The sequence below is a fragment of the Nelumbo nucifera genome, chromosome 4, assembly GCF_055504915.1.
Source record: "Nelumbo nucifera cultivar China Antique chromosome 4, China Antique-T2T, whole genome shotgun sequence".
Classification (NCBI taxonomy): Eukaryota; Viridiplantae; Streptophyta; class Magnoliopsida; order Proteales; family Nelumbonaceae; genus Nelumbo; species Nelumbo nucifera.
The window spans coordinates 86,663,836-86,691,524 of NC_142652.1; the positions used below are offsets into that span (position 1 = coordinate 86,663,836).

Below are 27,689 nucleotides of genomic sequence, written 5' to 3' on the forward strand. Positions count from 1 at the left end.
TGAGTTCTACACTGCTTACTCAATTGACAAGTTTGACAAGATATATTTAAAACGAACACTGACTTAAATAATTATGGAAACACCACTTTCGAAGACTAAAAAGATAAATGACCAAGACGACAATGCCATAAATAAACTTGACTCTTACAGGACTGACTCTTAGACTCTATGACTTGAAGACCAGCCTTATTCTCCAGCATGTAAAGTCCATCAACCATACATCCTCTACCAATCGTCCTCTCCAAGGCCAGATCCTGGATCACACAGTAAGAAGGGAAAAATGTCACTGTGCAGTTTAAGGAATTAGTAATACTACTAACAGAGAACAAATTAATGAGAAATTTCAAAACATGTAAAACATCAAAGAGGGTAAGGCCGAGAGGGAGAGAAATGGTTCATTGACCAACTATGATAGTGCATGATCCATCAGCTAGTTTCACCTTGTCTCTTCCAGAAAGAAGGTGATAGGTTTGGAAGTATGAGGGCGTACCAGTCATGTGTTTTGACACTCCAGAATCAATGATCCAGGGAGTGTTAGGGTTATAAGAAGCAACATGGAAAGTTGTGGTCGATTTACCTGATGTAGACGCAAATGAAATTGAGGGAGGAGCATCCATCTGACAAATTGCTCTACCATAGAGCTCTAAATGGTCACGGAAGGAATTTATAATATCCTTCCTTGGGTCAGATCCAGATGAATGTGTCCGAGTCAGTATGAATGGGGGGTTGATTCTCCTGAGTAGCCATCTTCACCACTCATGATTTCAGATTCAAAAAACAACTCTTAATTGGGGTACAGAGAGCCTTAAAGAAATTCAACACTGAGGGGGAACGAAAAAAAAAATTCTTCAGAAACACACCTCCATTTGTAAAAACACAGGTGCTGTTACAGCACAAACAGGTCATCCCTTGACTTACAAGCTCAGCACAAGTGTTGCCACAGTGCATACAGGTCATCTCTTCACCTACGCATCAACAGGATTGCTGTTACAGTAATTACTGGTCACTTTCTGACCTTCAGTTCACCATAAAAGCTGTTGTTGCAGCACCCAAGAGGTACTGGTCACTTTCTGACCCTCAGTTCACCATAAAAGCTACTGTTGCAGCACACAAAAAGGCCCTCATGACTTATAGTTTCACAGGGATCAGTCGACCCCACAAAAAAGGAAAGAAAGAGGTGTTGATCACTTCACATCCAATCGGCAGACGTAGTACGACGTAGTACAGATTCTACCCTGACACACGACCAGAAAAAAAAAAAAGGTAAGAGAGAGAGAGAGAAAAAAGTTACTTCAGTGTGTGAGACCTTCAATCAGCCGAACAACAAATGAGGGTGGCAGATCTGGAAATCTAGTGCGAAGAAGAAAAAAAACTGTTCACTCGACTTCTCCTTTTAAATCTGAGAGCAAAAGATACTACTGGCGCCGCAACTTTTCTAATATATATACTAGGGCGACAACAACTAAAATAAAAAAGAGTAAAAGTACAATAGTACCCCTGCCGTACTATACATAGGAAAAATAACAAATGTTAACATGAATGATCAATCATTGGCTACATATAGCGGTCCTTCTGTCCTGTGAACTCTCATCTACTGTTATTTCTCCCCAGCTGAGAGGTAATATACTAATAGTAGTTTCTGTCTCACTAAGGGTTTTTAAAGATCTGTCAATCAGGTATTTTAATTCATAATGACTAAGCTTGGTCACCCTGGCTAAGAAATTTGCTTCAAACTCATTTTTGAGCGGGCTGAATGAATCTTGTAAACTATAGCTTCTGCATCTTGATTTCTTCGAACTACACATTTTGAGTGATGTAACTGTTTGCAGGCATTCATTTATGTATTACTAATTTCTTAATTGCTTGTTCCAGAACTACACACCAAGTGATTCTAACATTCCAATTGTATTTTCTTTTGGTTACTCAGAAGATACTACATGGTAAGTCGGAATAAAGATGATACAATTTGGAAGTTTACAATCATATGGTGTAGCCTGCTAGGTTGAGAAAAAAGCAAAAATCATCTAGATCTCCTTTCATGAACTTGTACAATCAAGTTCCAAAATTCCTGTATTTGTCTTTGTATATGGCATGTCAATTTTGGGGCATTGCAGATCATTCTGTTCTTAAGTAGTTCTTGATCTGATTCCAAATATTGTCTCATCCTGCTTTCTAGTTTCTATGAATGTAACTCTTCATTGGATTCTTAGGGCCCATTTGCTTTTTGGGTTTTGAGAGGGGGGAAATTGGTCAATCAGATTTTGGTTCCTATTGACCAAGATACTCATGTTCTTTTTCTAGATTTATGTAGGGTCCCTGAAAAAATTATTTTCCATGGGTATCACTCATTTCCTTGATGGGTAAATAAAATTCCCACCTGGGGGGAAGTTTCCAACACTTGGATGAGACAAATTTGCCCCTTTTAATAATGGATTTTTATGGCTAAAATGGTCATTGTCTTACTTACTATGGAAATAAAAGAACATGGATAAGTATTTCCTCCTTAGCTGATGAGTTAGTAAAGTCAGGGGCTCTAAGGGTGTTCATGTATAGTGAAAGTACTTTGCCTATGCAATGTTTTTTTTGAAATTTTTTGTGCCACTCTAGATCTCCTACCTAGAGACTTTTCCCACATCCCTACCCACAAGACACTACCACCGTGTATTGGGAACATCTCACCATGAATAATAACAGGGAGGCACCACACAACCCCATATATCTATATATATATATATATATTTCTCTATATTTATATTGTGTTTCAAATTACCTTTATCACTAGGTGAAATTGTATTACATAATATTCCTTCTATTTGAGCATTTAAATTATAAACATAGTTGTCAAGGCGACGATGCCTAGACGACAAGGTGCCCTTGGAGGCTCGCCTAGCCTAGTCGCCAAGCACTTTTGTATATTGTCTTATAAAATACTTTTATATTGTTATTTTTATAATTATAAAATAGACACTATTAAACAAAAATATTCATTTTTTTGTGTTTATAAACTAATTTCTTTTTATTATTTTCTTATTTGTTAGGGTTTAATCTATACAAACAGTGCTAATTGCTGTATTGAACCCTCAAAGACTTCAAAATCTAAACCAATAAAGGAAGAACTTTAAATTTTGTCTAATCAACACATTTCTTCTTCCACCTTTTCTTTTCTTCTTTTCCTATAACAAAAATAGGGGTTCAGCCCCCATGTTTTTTGAATTTTCTTTTCTTTTCCTTTTTTTTTCTCATAAATATGTTGATTTTTTAGACTTAACATGAAGTTTATAATTTTATTATGAAAATTATGGATAGTTATTAAGGAAAGATGGTTATGGAACCTAGGGAACTACCCTAGGATATGTGGTTTTTACTTAAAAAAAATCCATCGCCTATGCAACAAGGTGCCCCCTGTCACCTATCCTCACCTTGGTGCCTTGAAAACTACGGTTGTAAACCTATATAGCCAATCCCTGTAGAATTGGAACCGTCCTGAGAGCATAATCAACAATCTAAAATCTGGAGCAAATTCCAGTTATCAATGGAAGCATCATGCCATTTCAGGATGAAGCAAATGATTCTCTCTATTTTGAGTATATTTTGGATTCAAATTTAGCAACTTGTTTCTACATTGCATCCAGACATGCTGTTTCTGTCAATAATTGATATAAAGAATTAAAGAAACACTATGTACCACAAATCATCTGAAAAGACTGCTAGGAAGCGATCAGAGCAAATCTGTGAACGGGCTATCATTCATTCGTTTACTAGAAAGATTAGCATAATAAACATTTTTTGGCATCTTGCCTTGCAACTCCAAAAAAAAGAAAACATACTCTTCTTAGCTGGAAGAGTCAAACTTGATGCTGCAATGTTTTCACTGTTCAGTGAACTGCAAAATTTTGATCCTGAAGTTGCTATAAAACCAATAAAGGGAAAACAATATTTAAAAAATATGCATCAGTTAGCGTCCCCTAACAAGAAAGGCCACAGATGCCGCAGCAAAAACTGTTGTTGCAGAAGATAACCATGTCCAGAAGTTCCTCTTCTTATTTGCCTCAATCAGAGAGTTGTGCAGTAATTCCAGTTGTCGGTCCATGTCCTCCACCTTCTCCTCCCTCTTTCTGAATTCCCTCTTGATCGCTTCCAGCTCCTTAACAAATGGTTTAATTTCCTCTTCAATGTTCTCTGAATTACCAACAAAATCTCCCTTTCCATCCACCTCTTTACTTTGGGAGCCGCATACCATGGTTGCGGTGTCCTTTAACATGGATAAGGTTCTCCCACAAAACCCATCTGCAGATTTCACCTTCATGTGCAATTCCTTCAGACCTTGTTGAGATTCTGCCACTGTTCTTTCCATGAACGCTTTGTCCTCCATCAGCAGTTCAATGTGGCTTTCCTTTTCTTTCTTTTCCACAATCAGGCTATCCCTTTCCACGATTATCTGCTTGAGCTCTTCTTGGGTATCCTTCAAGTTCTTCTCTAATCCCACAATTTCAATCCTCAAGCTTGATGCCACATTTCTCTCCTGCCCAAGCTCCTTCATGGCATCATCCCTCTCAACAGTAATATGCTCCAAAGCATCTCTCTGACTGATAACCTCATGCTGGAGTTGGTTATTTTTTTCTGTGTGGTCGTCACATGACCTTTGTAGTTCGGATATAGTGGCCCTAAGCTCACCCGCCTCTTTGTGCAGTTCAGCAATCTCAATTTCCTGCTTAATCTTCACCTGCTCTATGTCAGCCTTCTCTTTAACAATCTCAAACATCTTTCTTCTCTGCTCCTCTAATTGCTGCAAGGACTCCTCCAAACTTCTCATTGTTGAAGATTTTTCCTCCATTAACTGCTTAATACTTGTTTCTGCCGCATTGAACTCCTCTCTTAAGTGCTCCTGCTTTTCCAAAGCATCAGCGTTCCTTTTCCTCAGCTCAGAAACTTCCAGTTGCAGACTCTCTTCCTGCTTTCTTAGGCTGGATATGGTAGAAATGAGCTCGCCTACTTCTTTCTGCAATTCAGTTATTGTAGCCGCCTGCTTAGTCCTCTCCTGTTCGATCTGTTCCTTCTCAGCAACAAGTCCTCTGATCTCCCTCCCCGTATCTTCAACTAACCGTGATGACTCCTCTAGCCTTCTCTGCAAAGAGTCCCTGTCATTTAGCAAACATTCAAGGCCTCTTTCTCTCTCCTTCTTTTCTTCCAGTAGTCCTTGGCGCTCTGTCTGTAATTGCCGGAGCTCGTTTTGAGTCTCTGCATAGTTCTTCTCCAGCTGAAGGAGTTCCGACCTCAGACCTTCTACCACCTGTTTCTGGATATCAAGATCCTTCTGAATCATATCTTTCTCAAGAAGGACACGATCAGAAGCATCTCTCTCACGACCAAGATCTGCAGTGAGAGCCTCTACAGATTTCTTCAATGAGTCAATCTCACGGTCTCCATCAATCCTGGCCCGTTCAATCTGATCCCTCTCCCTAACAACATCAGTAATCGCTTTCTTTAGTTCTCCAAGTGTTCTCACCATTTCTTCCTTCTCTCCCAGGACACCATCGCGCTCTACTTGTATCCGTCGAATGTCGTCACGAGCCTCTTCATTGCTCTTCTCAAGGTCTTCCACGATCGACCTCAACTGATCCACTTCCTTTTGTTTCAAATCGATATCCTTACTAGCTCCTTCCCTATACCTGTAAAAATCGTCACTGAGCTGATCCAGATCTCTCTGCTGTCGTGTCAACTTCATCTCCACAGCTTCTCTCCGTCTCTCCTCATCTCTGACATTTTCTTCCATCTTAGCTTTGAGAGCAGCACTCTCGGCGCTCACTTTTTCATCCTCTCTCCGAATCCGGTTCTTAAGCCGCTCCGTTTGTTGGTGGAGTTGAGAAGAGACGAAAACCAGAGTAAGGCGCTGCTCGATCTCGGCAGCTATCATCTCATCTTCAAAGAGTTCCTTCTCGGCCATCAATGTCTGTTTCTGGGCAGCCGAGCGAGATATCTCCGACTCAAGGGCCTCCTTGGACTGAAGAAGAGAGTCGACCTGTTGCCTGCGCTCGACAGTCTCTTTTAGGAGAAGAGCATTAAGAGATTTCAAGCTGGCGAGCTTCTCCGAGGGATCCTCCTCCGCGGTATTACGAGGTTTTTCTTGAGGCTTCTTCTCTTCAAGGGACGGGGGGAGATCTCCAGGAGGCTTCTCTTGCTTCGAGGCCTTCTTCTTCGCCATTTGATATATTACTGGTTCGAGTTGCGAAGGAGGAACGACAAAAGCGAATGGATTGGACTTTAGAGATGAGAGGTAAGGGTTTTCTAGCTAGGGTTTCTGTTTTCTATATTTCTGGTGGAGAAGTGAGGCGTTGAAGATAAGAGGGAGTGAGAGTCATTTTCAAAAGTTTAAATGCTAAACCCAACGTTCGAGGACTTTCCCGGTGTATTGGAAACTCTCAGTGAATCCTTGAAGCACGGGAACGGTTGGTCCGACGTGATCGGACGAAACAGATTATTTTCCAGAAGGTAGGTTGTTGGGATTAATGACGTTCCCAATGCACACTTAGATTTAGAATTTAGATATTCTCATCAGAAGATTTTCAGGCAGCGGTGGGGCCCGTCTTTGCTGAACGCATTTATTTTCGGAGCTTCGGGAAAAACACATGGTTGGTCGGTGGGGCCCATTTTAGTCGTTGGAAGTTGGAATTGCTCCAGGCCGTACGAATTGTCCTGTGTCCTAAGTCCTCGCGAGATTCAGCGCCCCACATGCACATTTCAGCGTGCATTACTTGTGATGGGGAGATGTTACTAATAAACGGTCAGGATGTACTGTGGGGCGTCCATCTGAATTCTCAGTCCTCCCTTCCATTGAAATTATTGAGGGTTTTTTTTTTTAAATATATGGTTTTCCCTCTATTATTAAATTTCTTTTCTAACATTTGTATTAATTATTAAATGTTTAGTCATTTTTATTTAGTTTTTCTTCCTTGTTTGTTAAAATTTAAATTATTTTAACCTAATTTAAATATTTAATTAAATTTATAAATTTGTAATCTATTCCAGTAGTAAATAATAATTTTTTGTTATTCTTTATTCCACTTTCTAATCATATTTTTTTGTAAACACCACTTTTTAATCATATTTGATGAGGGCGGATTTGGCCCTCCAGTGACATCATGACATATGGCATCTCGGAACAACTAGATGACACTCAGGCACCACCTAGGCAATGACTTGCCCTAGCCAAAGTGATGGAATTCCAGATCATGACTCATCTTCGCCACCAACCTGGCGACCTCGACCACAACTTAGGGCAGCTAGCAGCATCTCGCCAGGGCCGACCTATAGCACCTCGTCACCAGCCTTAGTGATGTCAACGTGAGGAGCGACCTCCCTCAAGGGCCTATCGACCTAATTGAGGTCCAGGTGGAGACCTGCGATAAGTGCTCGCTGACCAATTCTACATGCATGACAAGTCACTCCCATGTCTCTCGGAAGTTGGCCCCCGTACCGAATGTTTCGAAGGAGACCGAGCAAGGCATGAAGACTGGTCTACATGCACGGCTACCTTCGAGGACTTCAGGCCGGTTAGGCACGACCTCCTAGAGATCTCAAACGCAAAGCGTGAAGCCCACACCAAATAACGCCTATATAAAGGCACTAACTCCAATGGCACAAGGTACACACGATTATTTGCATTCTAGCTCTCTTGCTATCAAGTTTACAACTCGCACTCACTAAGTATTGACTTAAGCGTTGGAGTGATCACACCGGGTAAACCACCCTAGATCGTCTAAGTCTCGTTCATCTTGTAGTTCGACAAACCACTCGACGTCCGAACTGCCCTCCAACTAGGAGCAACCAGATCGCGCACCATCAATATTATTAATCTCTATGGGTATATTTTTGTCAAGAAGTTGCCTGCTTTGGTCAAGAATCAAATTATAGGGTTGGAAGATGTAGATAAAATAACAGCACTCAAAGCTACTTATAAAATAGCTGTAGAAAGAAATTCATCTTGTCTTAAAAAATGTCTCCATCATGGTTCAAAGTACTGATATATATCGTGTCGGGAGTTTCCCGATGCGACCCTATAGGAATTGTATTGGGTCAGACCATGGTTCAGAAGAAAACCGAGACTTAAACCGACCCCTTTGAACTGGTTTTAAAAAAATAAATAAAACATAAAAAATCACCAATACAGGCTGATATGCCCTACTAGTGTATCGACGTATGTCGATATTTAGAACCTTGGTCTCCATGTTGATTTGCCATCTTGTGTAGGGAGATCATGGGCTGGACTTAAGCCGAGCATAGCACCTATGGTAAGGGGTTGCCGTGGCCACATTTTGGTTGATTTGTGAATCGAAGAGGTTGATTGTTGGGTACTTAGATACCCCTGTTTCAGTTTCATGATATACTAGCTTCACCCATCATCTTCAATCATGAATCAAATTGTGTGGAAAATATTGATTAATTATCCATAATTAATTAATGATCCAACTAACAAAAAGCTATTTTCATCAGGCCCATAGGCTGTATTTGGAAGTGGTGTAAATACAAATCCATACCAAGGAGTTTAACAATGGTCAGATTTTTAGTTTTTAGGTTGCATTTGGAAACGATATGCAAATGGAGTGTAAATTCCGGTTCAGGGTAAATTTGCACCCAGGTTCACTTTTACCTATGTTTGGCAACATTACATTTATGCATTGACAAATGATAGAAAATACATTTTCCAATGTATATTTACATTGATGATAGGATGTAAAAGTATATCAATAAAAAAGAAAGTAAATTTACATTCAAGAGGGCTTTTGATAAAGAAAATTGTATGTTTTATTGGAATTCGTGTTTGCATCCATTACTGCTAAAAGTCTGTTTGGTAAGAAGGTAAATTTGTCGGTCCAAAACTAACCCAACTTTACAATTTATATGAACCATTTTACACTCTACATATTTGCATTCACACTTATTTGCATCGTTTCCATATACAGCCTTGGAGTTTTTAAAAGGGAACCAGCTTTTACACCCATTTACATTCTTGCGTGTTTGGATGATCAATCTAAAAGTAACATTGCACTTTTGCTCACGTTTGGAAATGCCCCCTTGGTGTATTTTTTAGATCTATCTTATGTGATGATTAAGATTTTTTTTCTTATTTATTTCATATGTTTTTGTGCAAAGCCATGGGTCAAAAAGCGATCCCATTCCACATGGAGATGATTATTCCATCCCCATCATGCAGCTCCATTATCAAACCCAGGAAGATATGTATTAGCTTTATTTTCATACTTTCATATTTTTTGGTATAAAAAAATAACATCATTATTTTATCTTTTTCATGACATCCAACAACCAGGCATGGGATCCTCTTATGCATGTGTAACAAATAGGGAGGAGAAAATCAATGCGAAAGGGAAGTGAAAATCTTTTAATTTTGAAATGATATTTCTTGTTTTTTTTATGCATTTTTTGTTTAAACACAAATGTTTAATTGTAAACAAATTTCCATTAATTATAATATTGAAGTTTAATTTGTATTTATTTTTTCAAATGAATATTTATATGGATGGATGCGACAAATTAAGGGAAAAACAGGTGATAATAGGTGATGTAAAATTATTGAATATTGAGACACCTAAAAAAGAAATAAATGAAAAAAGCATTTAACTTTTTGGCGATGTTTGTAAACGTCATCAAAAGCAACACTACAAATCAGCTGGTGTTTTTAGTTGCAACTTTTAGTGACATTTGAAAATATCACCTAAAGTTATGCCAAATGACATCAGGGCTTGCAAAAGCTAAATTATTGTATAGGAAAAAATAAATTTGCAAAAGGTAAATTTTTTAATTAATCATTTTTAAGAAAAAAATATTTACTTCAAATAAGTAGAAATTTATGGATAATAATATATTTAATTTAATAAAATAAAATAATAAATAAATAAATTTTGAAGTTAATTTAATATATATAAATCAATTTTGTTGTTAAATAAAGAATACAAATCTTTTTTCTCAATTTCTGGGTTGGGCTTTGGGCTTTATATGGGGGTCGGGCTTAGGAGATCTAAGCCCGATGGTCTGGTCATGCTCAGGCTTGGCCTTGAATATGTTCTACTGATATAAACGCAAAGCCTAGCGTGGCCTATGAATAGGTCTAGGCCTGATGGTCCGGTCATGCTCAAACTTGGATTTGAATATGTTCAATTGATATAAAGGCAAATGTCACATTCCGGCATGACCGGTGAATAAGTTTAAGGGGACCTAGGGAAGCCATAGCCCCCATTCCACTTACATTTTGGTCCCCCCATAAATATTGGGCTCAAACCTACCTATTGGTAGCCTTAAATATAGGACTGTCAATGGTTCGGGTTTGGATCGGAACCAAAACCGATCCAACATGAAATGTTGAGGACTCAGATTTGGACTCAAACCCGATAGGGTTTGTAATTTTTGGACTGGAACTAAATCGATCGATTCTCGAGACAATCAGGTCTGACTTGACAAACCCAATAATAATAAATAAAAAATAAATATTTATGTATAATATATATTAAATATTCTATATATTATATGTATAGTATATATATAATTTATTATACATTATATATGTTCTAAATCGATAGTAATTGGGACCCTATATCAAGACCTAGAATCGACCTGTTGGTTATAGTTCTTGGAACTAGAACCAACCCAGTTAGTTCGAGTCCATCGATTTGTTGGGTCAAACCTGACCATTGACAACCATACCTAAATATTGGGCTCAAGGGGAGAGAATAGTTTGTTAGTAAATTATTTCTAAATAAATAAATAAATGTCTATTAAAATCTTTCTTTCAATGTCAAATCTCCTTTATTTTACCGATTTATAAATAATTTATTTACTTTTATTAACTAAATAAATTCTTAGATAATAATAATAAAATTAATTAATTTAATAAATAAATAAATATCTATTAAAATCTTTCTCTTAATGTCAAATGTCTTTTATTTTATTGATTTAAAATAATTTATTTAATTTGATTAAATAAATAAATGCTTAGATAATAATAAAAAATAAATGAATAAATAAAAGTTGAGATCAAGAATAGGAGGAGAGAGAGAATTAAGTGAGAGAGAAGAGGGATGCCATTTTATTTTGTAGGATGGAATAATCGTAAGTAATTATATATGGCATTGTTGTAGTTTTCGAATATCATAGAGGCATTGCTGTAAAGAGAGTAAATTGATCTTATATGTGGCATTCCTATAATTTTTGAATGCCTTAGAGTTAATTAAATTGGAAGGTTTGTATTATATGTGGTAGTCTTATAATTTTCGAATACCATAAAGACAATTACGAGTTATAAGGTTTGATTTATATGTGATAACCATGTAATTTTCGAATAACACATGGGAAATTACAAGTCAATCACATAAGGGGGTTTGTCTTTATGTGGCATTCTTGTAATTTCTAAAGAAAAATGTAAAGGTTATAAGTTGGAAGGTTTATCTTACATGTGGTAGTCTTGTAATTTTCAAATACCATAGAGACAATTACAAGTTAGAAGGTTTGTCTTATATGTGGTAGTCATATAATTTTCGAATAACACAGGGAAAATTACAAGTCAATCACATAATGGAGTTTGTCTTTATGTGGCATTCTTGTAATTTCTAAAGAAAAAAAGGTAAAAGTTACTGTTAGATTCCATTTATGGAATTCTCAGGCTTTCCTTAGTACACATTTCAGGTTAATATATTTATATAGATTGTTTATTGGTCACCCAAAACTTGCTTTGAAAAGCATGTGGTTAGATTAGATTTAACTCTCCTTAGTCTTATCGGGGAAGTTTGGAAATTGGTTATCTTTCCTAGGTTTAAACTTATACTTTGGAGAGTCCTTCAAAATATTGTCTCTGTTGGGTCTGTTTTATTAGAGGCTTTGTTTCTTCTTTTCCTTGTGTTTTTTTTTGTCATGCTCCTTTTGAGAATGCTTTTCATTTGTTTTTCCAATGTCCAGTTGTTGAGTTCAGATCTGTAACCCACAACGTCCCATAGTACATCTCGGTCGTGTATTAGGAACATTTCCCGATGATAATACCTGAAATGATAATGTCATCATTGGGAGATGTTCCCAATACACGGAGGAGATGTGTTGTGGGATGTTGTGGGGCACAGATGCGAACTCCTAGTTAGGGTTGTTTGGCTCTTGTCTCCTTGGGGTTTGGGGTTTCAGGGTTGATTTGCTTGACACCAATGATTTTTTGTTTCTTGGTTATGAATATTTCAAACTCTTTTTGTAATCATGAAGATAAATTATATGTTTTATCTTGGTTGGCTATTGGATCTTATTATATTTGGCATTTTAGAAATAAATTATTTTTTGAGGGTAAGCATTTTAATATCGACCAATTGATTCATGTGGGGGGTTGTTTCCCTAACTCTTGGTTCTTGTGATACTAACTGTTTTTTTCTAGCTACTTCAAGTGGGTCTTGTGTAATTCAAGATGGTGCTATGGTTGCTGAGCTCTTTGTTATATGTGTCGTATGGAAGGCTCATGTTTTTGTTTGGGGTCATGTTTATTTTTTTTTTTTTTTGGATCTTCTCCTCAAGATTGATTGTGAAGTTGTCGTGGTCTCGTGAAGGCCTTTGAATGTTGGCTTCTCTAATCTTTCTTGATCCTGTTTAAACCTGCTCGATAAAATTTCTTCTTTGAAGAAGTCTTTTAAGTTTGTTTATGTAAATAGAACTCTATCTATGCCTGCCTATATTGTGGCTAGGGAGGCTAAGGGACCGTTTGGCAAATCTTTTTTAAAAGATCTTTTGGATGTTTTGATAGTCAAAAGACATAGTGAGCTTTTGTATTATATCTAAATACCATTTGGTTTGTTTTTCCGTGTGAAGACGAATTGAAAAAAAAAAAATGAAAAACTCCATTTGGAGTTTCTTGAAAATCGCCCAAAATGAACTTCGTGCATTTTTTCGATGCAATGACTTTTAGTGATTAGATCTTTTCCCAACCAAATAGAAAAAGATGAAAACATTCTAAATAAAAAAGACGAAAACATTCTAAAAAACCAACAGCTCGCATAAAAAGATGCACCAACCGGAAAAGTCTTTTACTTGGGATCTTTTGTGGGAGGGTTATTATCCTTCCTTTTTGGTGGATTATTGTGTTTTGGATACTAATTTATAATGTTAAGTTGTTTTAGTGATAAAAAAAAATTCAGTCATTAAGGAGCTTATAACCTTCTTAATATTTTTTGATCATTTAATAAATCAATAAGCCACTTGGTTCATCCACTTCAATGTTATCAAATTGCCCCTTACTCGTTGACATCATATTCCACCGTCCTTCCTCTCTTTCAGAGCTATTTTCGGTAGGGCTGTGTTGAAGCATAGACAAACATGTCAACCAATATTTTGTAATAGCTATAAATATACAGAATCTAGTCTATGGGGAACATTATCAAACACATGGTGGGTACTGAGTAGGTGACCACTGTAACCCATGTGGCTGGAATCCTTTTTGATCAACCATTCCCAAATCCCAACTAGCTGCTTCTCCAGATTTCTCGACCTCGCGTCTGTAACCTGAAAGGTATTCTTGCATCTTCCCTGATCGTTCTTAGTCAGAAATTACCCAAAATCAATCCCTAACCCTCTGCATCTTACCATGCAACATCTCTTCTCGCTCACCTAGAAGGTCTCATTAGGTTCACTTTTGCCGAGTCTCACCACAGTGCCTATAGTTTATTATTTCTCTACAAACCTCCCGTGCTACTGTTGTTCACGTGAGCTATTACCTCCAATGGAATTTACTACCTTCTTTTGACCCCATTGAGGAGGCCATTAAAATAACTAAACTAACTTTAAAGGGTTGAATCTTTCCACGCTAACAGGTGTCTGAAGAAGCTCTTGTAAATCATGTCAAAAAGCTTTGGAATATCCATTCCTCCATCCAAGTGAAGTTCATCGAAGGAGGCAGCATTGAATGCCTTTCCCAAGAGAAAAAGGACAGGACGAATGCTTTAGAAGGCGGACCCTGGTTCTTCCATACTAGCTGGATTCTCCTCAAAGAATGGAAGGACTCGTACACAGGAATGAGAGAAAAGTTTGGAAGCAAAAAGTCTAGTTGTAGATCCACTAGTATCTACTTTCTCGCACGTTACGTACACAAGTCCTATTGTTCGAGACCAGCCAAAAATCAACACGGGTCAGCTCGAAAGAGGTGTTTTTGTGAGGAAAAGAATAATAGTGGACCTTCAACAACCACTATATACAGGGAGATTCATTCTCTTACCAATTGTTGGGTGTGGGTCCAGTCTATATGTGGGGTTCGTTCTATTTTTATTTGTTCTCAAAAAAAAACCTTATAGTGAAAGCCAAAAGAAAAAGGTTTTTTTTTTGGGTTTTTTAAATTTGTGAAGAAGAGAAGAAGTGAGTTGATTTTTCTGTTCTATTTAAGGCTAAGTTCGGAGATGTTTCAAGCCCGTTCTTAATGATATTAAGTGTTGAAATTAATAATCCCACTCCAATTCAGATTTGGTGATTCTTCCTTTCTCTACTTCTTAATTTACCTCTGTTTGTATTGTATTCACCTTGCATTTGGTGATGTTAATACTATTCTTGTGAACCAATGATTATAGTTTTAATATTTGTAAGCTTCTAGTTGTACCTAAAAAAATATTGTACAATTGCAAACGTCTAAACTCCTCCATCCCAGATCAGAAAAAATTCTTAGAAGAGAGAACCATTGGTGAATGGCTTCGAGCGGAATAAAGATCAAACAAGCTGCTTAATCTTCTTGTTTACAAATCAATCATTACAGCACCACCTCCTTGCATAATCAAGCACAGTGACTTTGGATCAGATGAAGACAGTGAAGAGGAGGACACTGAAACCAACCGGTGTGGACATCGGCGACGAAGAATCTGGAACGTGCCTCACCGACTCAACCCGTTGAGCCGACTCGACATGCAAAGGAGGGCAAGCAACTACCGACAACTGTTGAACAACAACCACCACGTAGCCCACATGCACCAACGCAATGGGATTCATGGCTCGAAAACTCAGGAAGCACGACCATCAGATATGTATTTTACATGACTAAAAAGGGCACATCGGTGCCATGGAGTATGGACGGACACACAGAGGAAACGTGGCAGGCCTTTCAAACCAGTTCCGGACAAAACAACAAAGCAATGCCCTAGTGGTTAAAAGAGGTAAACTCATAAAGTGCTCTCCAGAAAAACTACAACCATCAACACTGGAAAGAGAAAGTCCTCTGCTTCAGTCAGAGGAGCTTGCTAACACATTAACACATTTCAGTACATGGGGTTGGGCCCATCTCCAAACCATGCACTACAGTCAATGAACACTATGAATCAGTCATTAATGGGCACAAATACAATGGTGGACTTGCAACAGGTGAACCCAATGATGATGTCAGCCTACATCCAACCTAGATCTTCCTTCACTTGGAACATTCGGGGAGCAACTTCGTCCACATGAAAGATGACAACTTACCACTAAACCACCCATGGCAAATTATCCTCTTCTATGGCCACCCTCAACAACAACACAGAAAATGGACTCTCCTGGGGAAGATAAATGAGTGATATGAACAACATTCCAGAGGTCCATGACCAAAAAAACTTTAGAAATACTAAATCCAAATTATCGAAACACATGAGAGAGTTTGTTAATAAGTTTCAATTGTCCGATCTAGACTACCAAGGTTCCCATTGGCCAACAAGGAATGTCCAAAGTCTTGGAAAGAATAGACGGGTACTAGTCAGAATTCAATGGTTGGATCTCTACCCAACCATTGAAAAACTGCATAATGTCATTCACCAAATGCACCCTCACAAAGCCTCAGGTACAAATGGTTTCACTGCTTATTTCTACCAACATTATTGGAACCTACTGTGTGATGACATCTTCTAGTTGGTAACTCACTTCTTTGAATTAGAACACCTCCCAAGAGAACTAAACAATACCAACATAATTTTCATCCCCAAGTTTGTTGCAGCTTCAATCCCATCAGATTATCGATTCATCAGTCTTTGTAATGTCCTGTATAAAATCATCTCCAAATGGTTGGTTAGTAAACTCTAACCCATTTTACAGGAACTAATCTCTCCTCAACAAGTTGGCTTCCTAAAAGCCAAGCAAATCACAGACAATATTCTGTTAGTGAGGGAAATTACTCACTCCATATACCTACAAAAAGAGGGGAATGGTTACATTGCTCTGAAAATTTACATGTCCAAAGCCTTTGACAGAATGGGATGGACATTCATTAAATAATCCTTGCTGAAAATGAAATTTCCAGAGAAATGGTCCAACCTCATATATCAATGTATCTCTACCCCATCCTTCTCAATCAAGATAGGGGAGAGTCTTTTGAACATTTCGATTTATAGAGGGGCTTATGTCAAGGTGACCCATTATCTCCATATCTGTTCAACATTGAAATTGAATGGAGGTATTCACTACTCTCCAATCGGCTTCACATAATGGTTTACTTGAGGGGGTAAGAATCTGCAAAAATGAATCTCCCATCACCCATCTGATGTTTGCAAATGATCGTATCCTCTTATGCAAAGCAGAAATGAACCAAATAAAGGTTCTTAGTCAGATCATTCAGCAATTCAAAGAGATTTCAGGTCAAAGAGTGAATTACTCAAAATCCCAAATCTTGTTTAGCAGTTCAGTCCCAAGACAACATAGAAAGATCATTTCACATGTTCTCAAAGTAAAGAACTCCATGGTAGGATCAAGATACTTGGGCACTAGAGTTTATTTACAAAACAAGCACCACCTGTCGCCCCAAGATGTAGTGAACAAAATAAGTGCAAGAACAAACTCATGGAGTTGAAAACTTCTGTCACCAGCCGGAATGACCACTCTTGTGAAATCAGTCATTCAGGCAATCCCAACATATTCCATGATGTCAACAGTCTACCCAAAAAAAGTTCATGACAAATTGGACAAACTGTCCAGAGACTTGTTGTGGTAAGGAGATCAAGGCAAACAAAGGAAGCACACTATAACATGGAGGAAATTATTTTATCCAAAAGGAATGGGAGGTTTAGGTTTCAGTCATTGATCTTCAATGAACCAAGCACTCTTTGGGAAACAAATCTGAAGATTACAACAATCACCCAATTCACTTGGGAGTAAAGCAATAAAAGAAAAATATTTTCCCAGTGGAGACCTATTCTCTGCTAAAAAGAAGAGATCTAGTTCGTTGTGGTGGAAACAGGCTTACAAACTTCTACCCTCTCTGAAAACAAACTCACTTTGGCTGATCAAGGACGGTCAATCCATATCGTTTTTCAGAGACCCTTGGGTTCCCACTATAACTGGAGGGAGGCTGGCCCGCACTTTGAATGGCAATATGAAGACCTCATGCTGGATAGAAACATTAATTGTACTGGTCTCGTATTAGAAATACTCTGTCTACTTTTCAAAACTTTTCTATCAGTCATGTAAATCGTTAAACCTAGCAGTTTAACGATTAATTTTGTAAAGCGAATGTATGAAATGAAATAAAGAAATGTGGGTTTAACACTTGAGAATATCGGTTTCGGTTTCGGTTTTTAATGGTTAAACGCTAGGTTTGTTTGGTATCTATATGAAATAAACAAACTGAATTTTCATGTACCAGATTTTCAATGCAAAAGAAAAAAAAGTCTTCCAGGGGAAATCGGAAGCCCTTATTACAGCTTTTCGCAGCTGTTTGCCTATTTCTATACCCAAGATAAGAAGAAGAAGAAGATTACTTTGACATGGTTGTTTCGTGCGGCTTCAAGGTAAAACCTCTATTGGGGTGGTCTTCCCTCTCTTGTGTGTTAAGGGGTTTCTAAAAGCCCTGCTACAAATTCGATAGAGTTTTGCTCAAACTTTGGGTTTTGTTCATCTTCTAGCTGAGCCCGGATCTCCTGCCGGAGAACATCTCATCCTCTACATAGTATTATGCAGGGGGAGATGTTTCCAATTCACAGGGGGTGGTGTATCGTGGATAAGCCTAGGCAAGAGATCCCGAGTCTTTTTAGCTTATTATGCTTGTAAATATCAAAGGTACTCTATTATGGACATGCTATTTGTACAACTTTTTTTTTTTGTACTTACCCCTCTAATGTCAAATAAGGGAAAAATTGGCATTTCAAAATTTTTGAGTTTGGCATATACATTTTTCGTTAAAATGTCATTTCAGGGGAGGACAGTGCCATTACCATAAAACGGGATTTTGAATATCAATTGTAATCATGGTTTTCAAAACCGGACCGGGCCAGATGGTCAGATTGGAAAATTGGAAATGACCGGTTTTGTTTCACTCCAAAATTGTTTTCTGGCCAAAAACCGTTGATTTGGCCAACAAGTTGTTGACTCAGGCGGTTGAACCATTGACCCAAACAATGTTTTTTTACCTTTTTATTTATTTCTATTTTTTGCCAAAACGGGCCATCTATTCGAACTAGACGGTTGGACCGTTTGACCCAAGAACTAGTCCCCATAACGATTCCCTATCTGGTCCAAATTCAAAAACATTGACTGTCACTATCACGTGTGGTATCATCAATTTATCTTTTTATTTTTTTGGGCCTGTTCGTCTTTTGGATTTTAAGACGGGGGAAAGTTGGTGAATGTGATTTTGGTTCCCATTGACCAAGGCATCGGTGCTTTTTTTTCAGATTTATGTGAGATCCACATAAAATTTATTTATTTTGGTACGACTTACCCGGGTAAGTGACACACATCTCCCAAAGTGAGTACTGGGTACATAAATTTTTTAGGTGGGGAAGTTACCAACACTTGGATGGGACAAAATTGTCTCTTTCAATAATGGCTTTTTATGAGTAAAGCAGTCATTGTCTTCTTTACTTGAGAAACAAAAGAACATAGATAAATGCACTTACCTAATTATGTGTTTCAAAGGAAATACTAATTTGAATAAGTGCATTAATTCAGGTAAGTAATTTCTTGAAAAGCGAGTAGAGCCTTCATACAATACTTGCTTTAAGCCTGGTCGGCCTAGTTCTCACTTTGGAGTGTAATCAGCACAATAGACCTTTAACTACAATTTTAGATGGGCAGGGCTCAGCCCATGGCCCAATTCCTGCCAAAAGCCCAACAAATACACATTTTTTATCAAACTGAATTCGGATGTCTTAGATCCTTATCATTGGATTATGGATTAGGGTAAATTTTTGAAACCTCCCCTGAAGTTTGATTATTACAATCACCTCCCCTAAACTTTTTGACACAATTGCAAGTAGACCCCCTCTGTTAGAATCCTCTAATAAAAAGCACAAAAATGTCTAAAATACCCATAGAATTAACATAGAGGCTGGTTTCTAGAGAGAAAAAAAAACAATACAAACTCCATAAACAACAAAACGAATTGCATATGTAGAACAAATTTAAAAAAAAAATTCAAAAAAGAGATTGGAAGAATTTGGGCTAGCGGTTTATATAAAGAGGAAATTTGGAGAATAAACATTTTGATCAAAAGTTACTGCATGAATATTTTGATATTTTCATCCATCTTTTTAAAAGATTCTAACAAAGAGGGTCTACTTGCAATTATATTAGAAAATTCAGGGGAGGTAATTGTAATTATCAGGGAAAGTTTCAACAATTTACCCTTTAGATTATACCCCTATTCGAATTTAATTCAATCCACTAACAACTCTAACTATGAGAGTTAGAAGCTACATAATGTTTCAACCAGGCACGTGGTTTATTCCACGACCATACAATACTACATAAATTTAGCTAGCTGGGCTATCGAATGTGCTATACAGTTCTCAGCTCTTGATATGATAAATAAAATACACATAGTTAAAGCCATGGTTTTTGAACCGTCGTTGACCAAGATGGTCGGATCATTCGGCTCAGGAACCATTCAAGCAATCAGTTTCATTTTACCCAAAACCTGTTCCCTGGCCAAAGATCATTGAATCGGTCCACGATCCATTGACCCAAGCGGTCGAACCGTCGCCCAGTTGACCTATTCAACGGTTTTGGCCGTTTTTTATTTTTTTATTTTTAATTTTTATTATCAGAACGAGCCATCCATTTGAACCGGACGATCGAACCGTTGACCCAGAAACTGATGGCCAGAACGATTCCATTTCCAAATCATTTTTTAAAACCATGATTAAAGTAGATAAAAATAGGGTTAATCAGATTTAATTGAGCACCATAAAACCATTGAGTCAAATGCATTAAGGGCTAAAACAGCATTCATAGTGTCCGATTACACCACCAAAGACTTCCATCCTTTGCAAAGATAACGCTAATGGTCCATTTGGTTGCCTAGAAATAATGGAATGAAAAAGGAAATTTTGTTTTCTTATTTTGAGATTTTGTGTTTAGTACTTTAGTTGTTGAGATCAATTATCTTGCAAAATTTGCTTTCCAGTGTTTAGTTCTATTAGCATGCTCATAAGAATCATATGCCATTGATGAAAGAAACAGAGAAAAAAACAAAAAACAAAACAACCATATGCAATTGCACAAGATTTTATGGGACATATGGCATGCCATCATATAAAAAGAAAGAAGTCAGAAACATTGCCAATAATATTTACTATGAACAAAGAACATAATGTCTAGAACGATAGATCTATATATATATATATATAAAAAAAAAAATACCATGTTTAACACATTTTTTCTCGTCGGGGTCACACCATTTCAGCACAACCCCACATCCCATGTTTTAGAAATTCTCATCCTGTCTCGGCCACCAAACACTTGAAAATGGGAATCTAATGGGAATATTCCCATTTTCCCATCCTAGTCACAATAATCAAACAGACCATAAACAGATTGCACCAGTGATAATACCACTTCAATACTGTCTTTTAACAGGGCTGTAAACAGATCGAATTGGGACTGGAGCTAGTTGTGTTTGCATCTACATTTGATTATGAAACCCTTAAATTCGCTTCTGCATCCAATTATCATGTTGGATTTTGAATCGAATTCAGATTTAATATACAACTATCTTATTGTGTATAAAATGGCCAAAAATTAAAAAAAAAAAAAGATTTTTAAAATACTTAATTATTTTTAACTTATATAATATAATAAATATATAAATATTAAATATTAAATCTATCAATTATTAATTATATATAATTATACATAATATATACATAAAATAATAATCTTTATCAAACTTGAATTTTAATCAAATAGGATGGGATTAAATCCACATCTGATTAATCGGATGTAAATTCTGGATAATCAGATTCGGAGTCAAATCGATTATCAAAGTATCAGAGTTGATTGACAGCCCTAATCCTCAACCAACTTTAAAATGCATGCCACAAGATATTTATCATTATGAAAAGCACAAAACCATAATAAGAAGGTAGATAAATTTGGGCTATACTTTAATTAATACCACCATCACATTGTATGGTTTTATATGATTCATTAGACCTCTTACCAGCTTCTCTCGAATTTACTTTTACTTTTATCTGAACTTGGTAGCAACTTAAAGGAATCAACCCTTAAATAAAGAAAAAACAAAATCAGAAGCTGATAGGCAATGCAATATGTAGCAATTAACAAGATTTGGAATCCCGGGCATGAAAGATAATACACACACAGGACTGGGTAGATGACAAAGGTATACGAGATTATGGAATAAGTGATCACTAGCCCGTGGCATAAAGATAAGGGCCTCGGCTCATCTACCTAGCTAGGCTCAACGGCTACAAAATAGTTGGAGAAATTGTACATATTCTACCACCTCAGTGTCCGTGGGGTCTGAACCTATAACCTCCCCCAATTTTATTTCTATTACTCTGATGGTTGAACATGATCTAGGCAAAGCCCAATCTACCATCTTAGGGTAGGGGTGATCATTTCATCAGCCTGGCCCGGCTCAGCCTCGCCAAGCTCAAACACGGCCGGGCTTGGGCTTGGGTTTTTTGTGAAGGCCCAGCCCAGGCCCAGGCCTGCAAAATTTAGGGCTGGGCTTGGGCCTAATTTTTTAGGCCTGGCCCAGATATTTGTAAATTATATATATATATATATATATATATATATATATATATATATATATATATATATATGTTATTTAAAAAAAAATTGATAATTGATGTTTTATATATTAAATAGAGATTTGTAGGAAATTAAAGATTTTAATCCTAGGGTTCTAGATATTATCAAATTCTAATTTAGTATTTAATGAAATATAGAAATTACTAAACCATAATCTTCCCGTTCTTGGCTCTCTCTCTCTCTCTCTCACCAATTTCACAAAACCACCAATTGAAACTTATAAATTATAAGGTATAATTATTTAATTTCTTTTATGTTAGAAGCTTTTATCTTGATATTAAGTTTAAAGTTTCTTACAGGTACTATAGTCTCCACAACAATAAGTGAAAAAAAAAAATGTATAGTTGTTAAATTTTGGAACTAATAATTAGACCCAGAATCTTGGCTCGACCTAGATCGGGCCCAGGCTTATATCTTTAGGCCCATAATGCGGCCTGGGCCTAGCCTAAGCCCATTGTTATGAAGGCAAAGCCCAGCCCGACCCATGATCACCCCTATCTTAGGGGCTAGAATGCTACACCAAAATCTTAAAGAAGAAACATATTGACAATGGAACCCTATTCATTCAGCATCATTCTCACGTGTTTATGTAGGGCTGCAAACAAAATTCTTTCATCTGAATTTGAATCTGATCTGATTGAAGGATATCCAAATTTACCTATTCCTCTGTGATCTTGGTGAGATTGGTTTGAATGTTGTACGAGTATTGAAGTGTCATATGTTCAAATTCTCATGGAAGTTAATATTAATTCATTTTAATCCTAATATACAATATTAAAGCCATTTTTATAATTCATTGGAAGGAAGTTAAAAGTAATTCCAGTATGAGATAAAATGAGAGAAAGGAGATCAAGAGGGCTTAGCCATCGGCTAAAAAGACCATCATCTATCACACCCACAAATACGAAGTGATCTGTCACAAGTTGAAGGATTACAGTAAGATCGATACAAACACTCATATTAATTCAGTTATACTATACAGACTAAGCATGTTGTCAACCTCAAATAATTAAGATAAGGCTTATATGATGATGATGATGGATTATTTTAATTATTTAAAAGAGATCAACTAACCCGACATGCATTCCCTGTGGACTGATTTGCATGAAAGAATCTGTTTAGTTGAAGTACTGGAATTTAACGATTTAAAAGTACTGTACTCAAGTGAAAGGCAATTTTATGTAAAAAAAAAATATATATATATATATATATATATATCAAGAGATTTAGAATAAGGGAATTATTTGTAGCTGTGGCAGAACTATATTATATTATAATGCCGCTGCTGTTTTGAAACGTTATGTAGGCGAAATAATTAAGGTTTACACATGCATTAAACAGGGCGCCCAATTTTTATTTTGCAGTTGGACGATTGCAGAAAGTGATGATCCATAAGACCTAGATTCTTTGTGAACCATCAAACTTAGAGCTATAAAACTGGCCCTGCTGGGCCGGCACGACACGGCGAGTGTGTGGTTTATGCAAAGTGCGGGCCAGCCTCACTCCTTTGAGATAGTTTGAGAGGTCAACCCAACACATTTCATGGCCCGAGTCCATACAAATCTGTGTCGTGTCATGCCGTGCCATGGGCCAGAATGATCAGTAAGGCAAGTCTTAGCCTAGGTCCGACTGTAAATCGAGCTATAGCTAATATATAAATATATATGGGCCGTGTTAGCCAGGATAACACGGCCCCATTTATACCTTTACATCAAACTGTGAACCGTGACTAAATAAAACCTAGACCAGACAATTTTTTCTTTTTGAGAAACTATTCTGATTTGTTTAAGCATGTCTACTCGTTCATCTCTCCTTCACAAAGGTTGCGTTTGATTTGATAGAAAGTGGGAGAGAGAGAGAGACAGTATGGAGGATAAGTTCTTTAATAACTTTGGTGATATTCCTAGAAAAATTTTCATCCATTTACCATGTTTCTACCCGAAACATTTTACATTTTGGATCGATCAATATAAATTGTTGTTTTTAATCAAGATGATGTTTTCACTAAAAGCATAAATGATCAATCGTATTCATGAATTTTTCTAGATGAAATGACTTTTATATGTGATGTGACATTACATGGTTGAAATGAATGTGGGCCCTTTTGTCATCAAGTTCTCAACCCAGAGGGTCAATCTACAACCCTATCGGTTTCATTTTCTTTGCAAAGAAATTCACTTGTAAATGGAGAAATTAACTACAACTATGGCAACAGCATAAAATGTAAAACATTTGTCATTGATTAGGGTTAATTTTTAACTAACAATCCCATTCTTCATCTATCCTATGGGAGTATCTTTGCAAACCCCAAAAGGGGAAATGGGTCTTGGTCCATGACAAAATACTAGAGTAGAGACCCTATGGCCTATATTCAATTAATGTGGCGGTGGTCAGTGGTCACTCTAATCCAAACCTCGAATAACGAGGACCATCACATAGGGAGTAGTTATCGAGGATTATTTACTAAAGTAGGCAAAGCTACAATTGTTCTCATGGAGCTAGGATTATTTACGTTTCTCAATGTAAATTTGGTGGAAAAACTTTCGACTGAAAAAGGTTTTTTAACCTTTTTACAATGAAAACTCTCTGCAAATGGAGTACAAATAATATCTGAAATATGTCAGTTGAAGAAAAAATTAGCAAAAATTTTCAGTTCAAAGTCTGAAAGTTAGGTTCCTCCATTGGGAGCTAGCCTGGAGAAAGAAATCAAATAAATGGAAACATACATACATTACATGTGCATATATATAAATAATCAATTAGTGAAGTTGTAGAGCTCAGTGTACAAAAGGAGCACATGATCTGAACCAACCATTCAACTAACCCCATGAATCAAGATTCAAGACAGCACACAAAGTAACAGAGCTTGAGACAAATGGGTTCTTCCATTATCCTGCCAGAATTGGAAATTTCTTCTAAGCTCTTCTTTTTTTTTTGTTGGGTTGACACAGCTGAACCACATTTGTTAATTTTTTCTGTTACTGTAATGATTTTTCATGAAAAGGGGCCCATTATATAGAGTAGACAGCCATGATGCATGGCATCAATGCATCATCAACCACTCTGTAATCTTATCAAAAAATAAAAAATAAAATAAAATAAAACACTGTGCAGGTAAGCATGTGGAATTGAATGATGAGTGCTTTTCGTCGTTCCAATCCATGCATAAATGAGAGAAAGATGAGTCAGGATAATGAAGCTACATCTGTATTTCACTGGTGACTCCACTGTAACTAGAAGCAAAACATTTGGAATTATAACACAATAATTCAATAGATGGAATCCTTTCAAATCTAAATGAAACCAGAGTTTACAAAATGAATTCGCTCAGACGACATGAATTCCACCTATCGCGGCCAATTCATATCTACAGAGTAACAGCCACTTATTTCATCACCTTCCCACTCATATTTATCATCGCCAAATACAAGAGAAAAAAAAAATTGCAAATTAATGAATCAAAGTTCTCGCAAAGAAGAACATTTAACAGAAAAAAGAAATCAGTTTTTAACTTAATGAATATCGGCAACTCTTCTTTCTCCTCTGCTCTGACGGTTAGTTTAATTCATTAACCTCTCCACTCGATACACTGCGATGTCGGCCTCGTCTTCTGGTTACCTGCTTTCAGCGGGCAAGGCGTCTGCACTGGCGGGACCATGCAATTATACTGCAAACAGAGTGAACTGCTCACCGGAATCTCGACCGCCGGATTAATCTGGATTCCCGTCAGGTAATTGTGCTGTAGATAGAGTACCTGTATGCCCGCAGCCAATAGCCTATCAACGAAGCTGCCCGGGACTAGTCCCGTAAATTTGTTGTTGTTCAGATACAAATTCTGGACGGTCGAGAACAGAGGCGATATTTCCCCGGACAGTCGGTTGTAGCTGAGATCAATGGTCGGGATTGTTACCTGATCCAATGGAAGTACCGGACCGGTGAACACGTTCCTCTGTAACTGAAGGTTCGTGATCGGGAATGTGAATAGATTGCCCGGGATGATGCCTGTGAATTGGTTCATGCTCAGGTCCAGGTAGTTCAAGCGGTTAAGCCGGGATAGTAGCCTGTCCACCGGCCCGGTAAGTCCGTTGTAAGATAGTGCGAGGTACTGAAGCGACGGAGGCAGAGACGTAGGCGAGAGAGTGCCGGAGAGATCATTGTGTTTGAGGTCGAGACGCATTAGGGATTGCGATAAGAACGGAGGGACCGAACCAGAGAGACGATTGTGACAGAGAATGACATTGGATAACGCAGGTAGAGTTCCGATTGATGGTGGAATCGAGCCGGTGAGTTGGTTGTAGCTAAGATCGAGAGTTTGAAGGCCTCCGAGTTCGGCGAGATTAGCCGGAATCTCGCCTGAAAGGAAGTTCCGGCTGATGGCGAGGAACCGGAGGTCCTTCAACTGAGATAGTGTTTGTGGAAGAGTGCCGATGATTCTACCAGGAACTACGGAGAGATCGGCTAATGCTGAAAGTTTACCAATTGCAGGATCGAGACGCCCGGTCAGGCCAGGAGAACCGGCTCTGGGATCGCCGAGATTTAAAGCGATTACCTTGTCGTCTTGACAGAGCACGCCGGCGAAGGTGCAGGGGTCGGAAGTGAAGTCCCACGAGGAGAAAAAACTGGAGCCTGGCATGTCATCTAGGGATTTCCGAATTGACTGCAAGGCTAAAAAATCAAGAGGATCCAATATGGCAAATGCGCATAACGGAATGTACAGCGAAACTAAGAAATGGATAACGGAGAACAGAGGTGGTCTATCACTGTTCTGCATCATCTCCAACTCCTACAGAAGCTTGGAGAGAAGAGATTTCGGGAAACCTGGAAGGTCTAGATTGGCGCAAAGGGACTACAGGGGTTATAAAGTGGAGGGGATGACCTTTTCTGCAACTTTTCCGTGAGATTTCTCGTGCGAGACGGCGTGAATGCTTTAATGGCGAAGCAGTTGAAGACGGCATCAATGGGCAAGACTCGAGCGAGATAGTTGGAAGACAGACAGATATATCTTGAGAGAGAAGATTAGGCTTCTTCTTCGATCTTTTTCTCTGGTCTCTACGGTGTTCGCTTGTTCATTATTCTGGCTTCTCAGAGAAGGCGCAAGGAGGCAAGGACTACTGCTTCTAGAGTTCTGCAACTACAAAGCAGCTACGAAGACTTCCTTTTTTTTTATCTATTTTGATTAATTTCTTGTTTTTCTTACCTAGGGAATAGGTTCGGGAGGGCAAACGGTTCTCCGAGCCTAGGTGGTGATCCTAACCTGAGGCTCGAGACACAGCTCATCGGATCCCAACCCCCCGCGAGTCCCATGTGAGCGTACGACGTGCCCGAGAGGGAGGAGCAGCCTTTTGGTATCACCATCGCACAGTCACCAGACACTGAGACACACCACCACTACCAACCGCGGCTCTAAATGCCACGTAATCGATTTGAGCCACGTCATATGCCGGGAGAAGTATGGGAAGCGTTAGCCGGTAACCCATACCGGCAGGTGGCGGTACCGAGCCGGAGAGTGTGTTGTCGTATTCCCACCAGCTCGATCTTATATTATTGGGGACAAATATCGTTTGACGCGAGGCACCATGGGATAAGGGTCCTTGTATGAGGGGACACCAACGGTCTCTTTCTCCTTGGCATGTTTTCTTGCAGTGGGGACGGGG

General features: G+C 38.0%; 2 protein-coding genes across 2 annotated transcripts; both read right to left on the bottom strand.

Annotated features, from left to right (window-relative positions):
• Window positions 1-3,728: 3,728 nt before the first annotated feature.
• Window positions 3,729-6,337, bottom strand: LOC148800813 (uncharacterized). The gene has a single exon (XM_088903305.1). The coding sequence runs from the start codon at window positions 6,200-6,202 to the stop codon at window positions 3,956-3,958; it is 2,247 nt and encodes a 748-aa protein (XP_088759431.1). The 5' UTR covers window positions 6,203-6,337; the 3' UTR covers window positions 3,729-3,955.
• Window positions 6,338-25,282: 18,945 nt separating this feature from the next.
• LOC104613280 (uncharacterized) lies at window positions 25,283-27,508 on the bottom strand. The gene has a single exon (XM_010281030.3). The coding sequence runs from the start codon at window positions 26,807-26,809 to the stop codon at window positions 25,604-25,606; it is 1,206 nt and encodes a 401-aa protein (XP_010279332.1). The 5' UTR covers window positions 26,810-27,508; the 3' UTR covers window positions 25,283-25,603.
• Between the last annotated feature and the right edge of the window lie 181 nt (window positions 27,509-27,689).

Bases quoted from the DNA above. Each gene is read 5' to 3' on its own strand.
- LOC104613280 (XM_010281030.3), bottom strand. From the start codon at position 26,809: ATGATGCAGAACAGTGATAGACCACCTCTGTTCTCCGTTATCCATTTC.
- LOC148800813 (XM_088903305.1), bottom strand. From the start codon at position 6,202: ATGGCGAAGAAGAAGGCCTCGAAGCAAGAGAAGCCTCCTGGAGATCTC.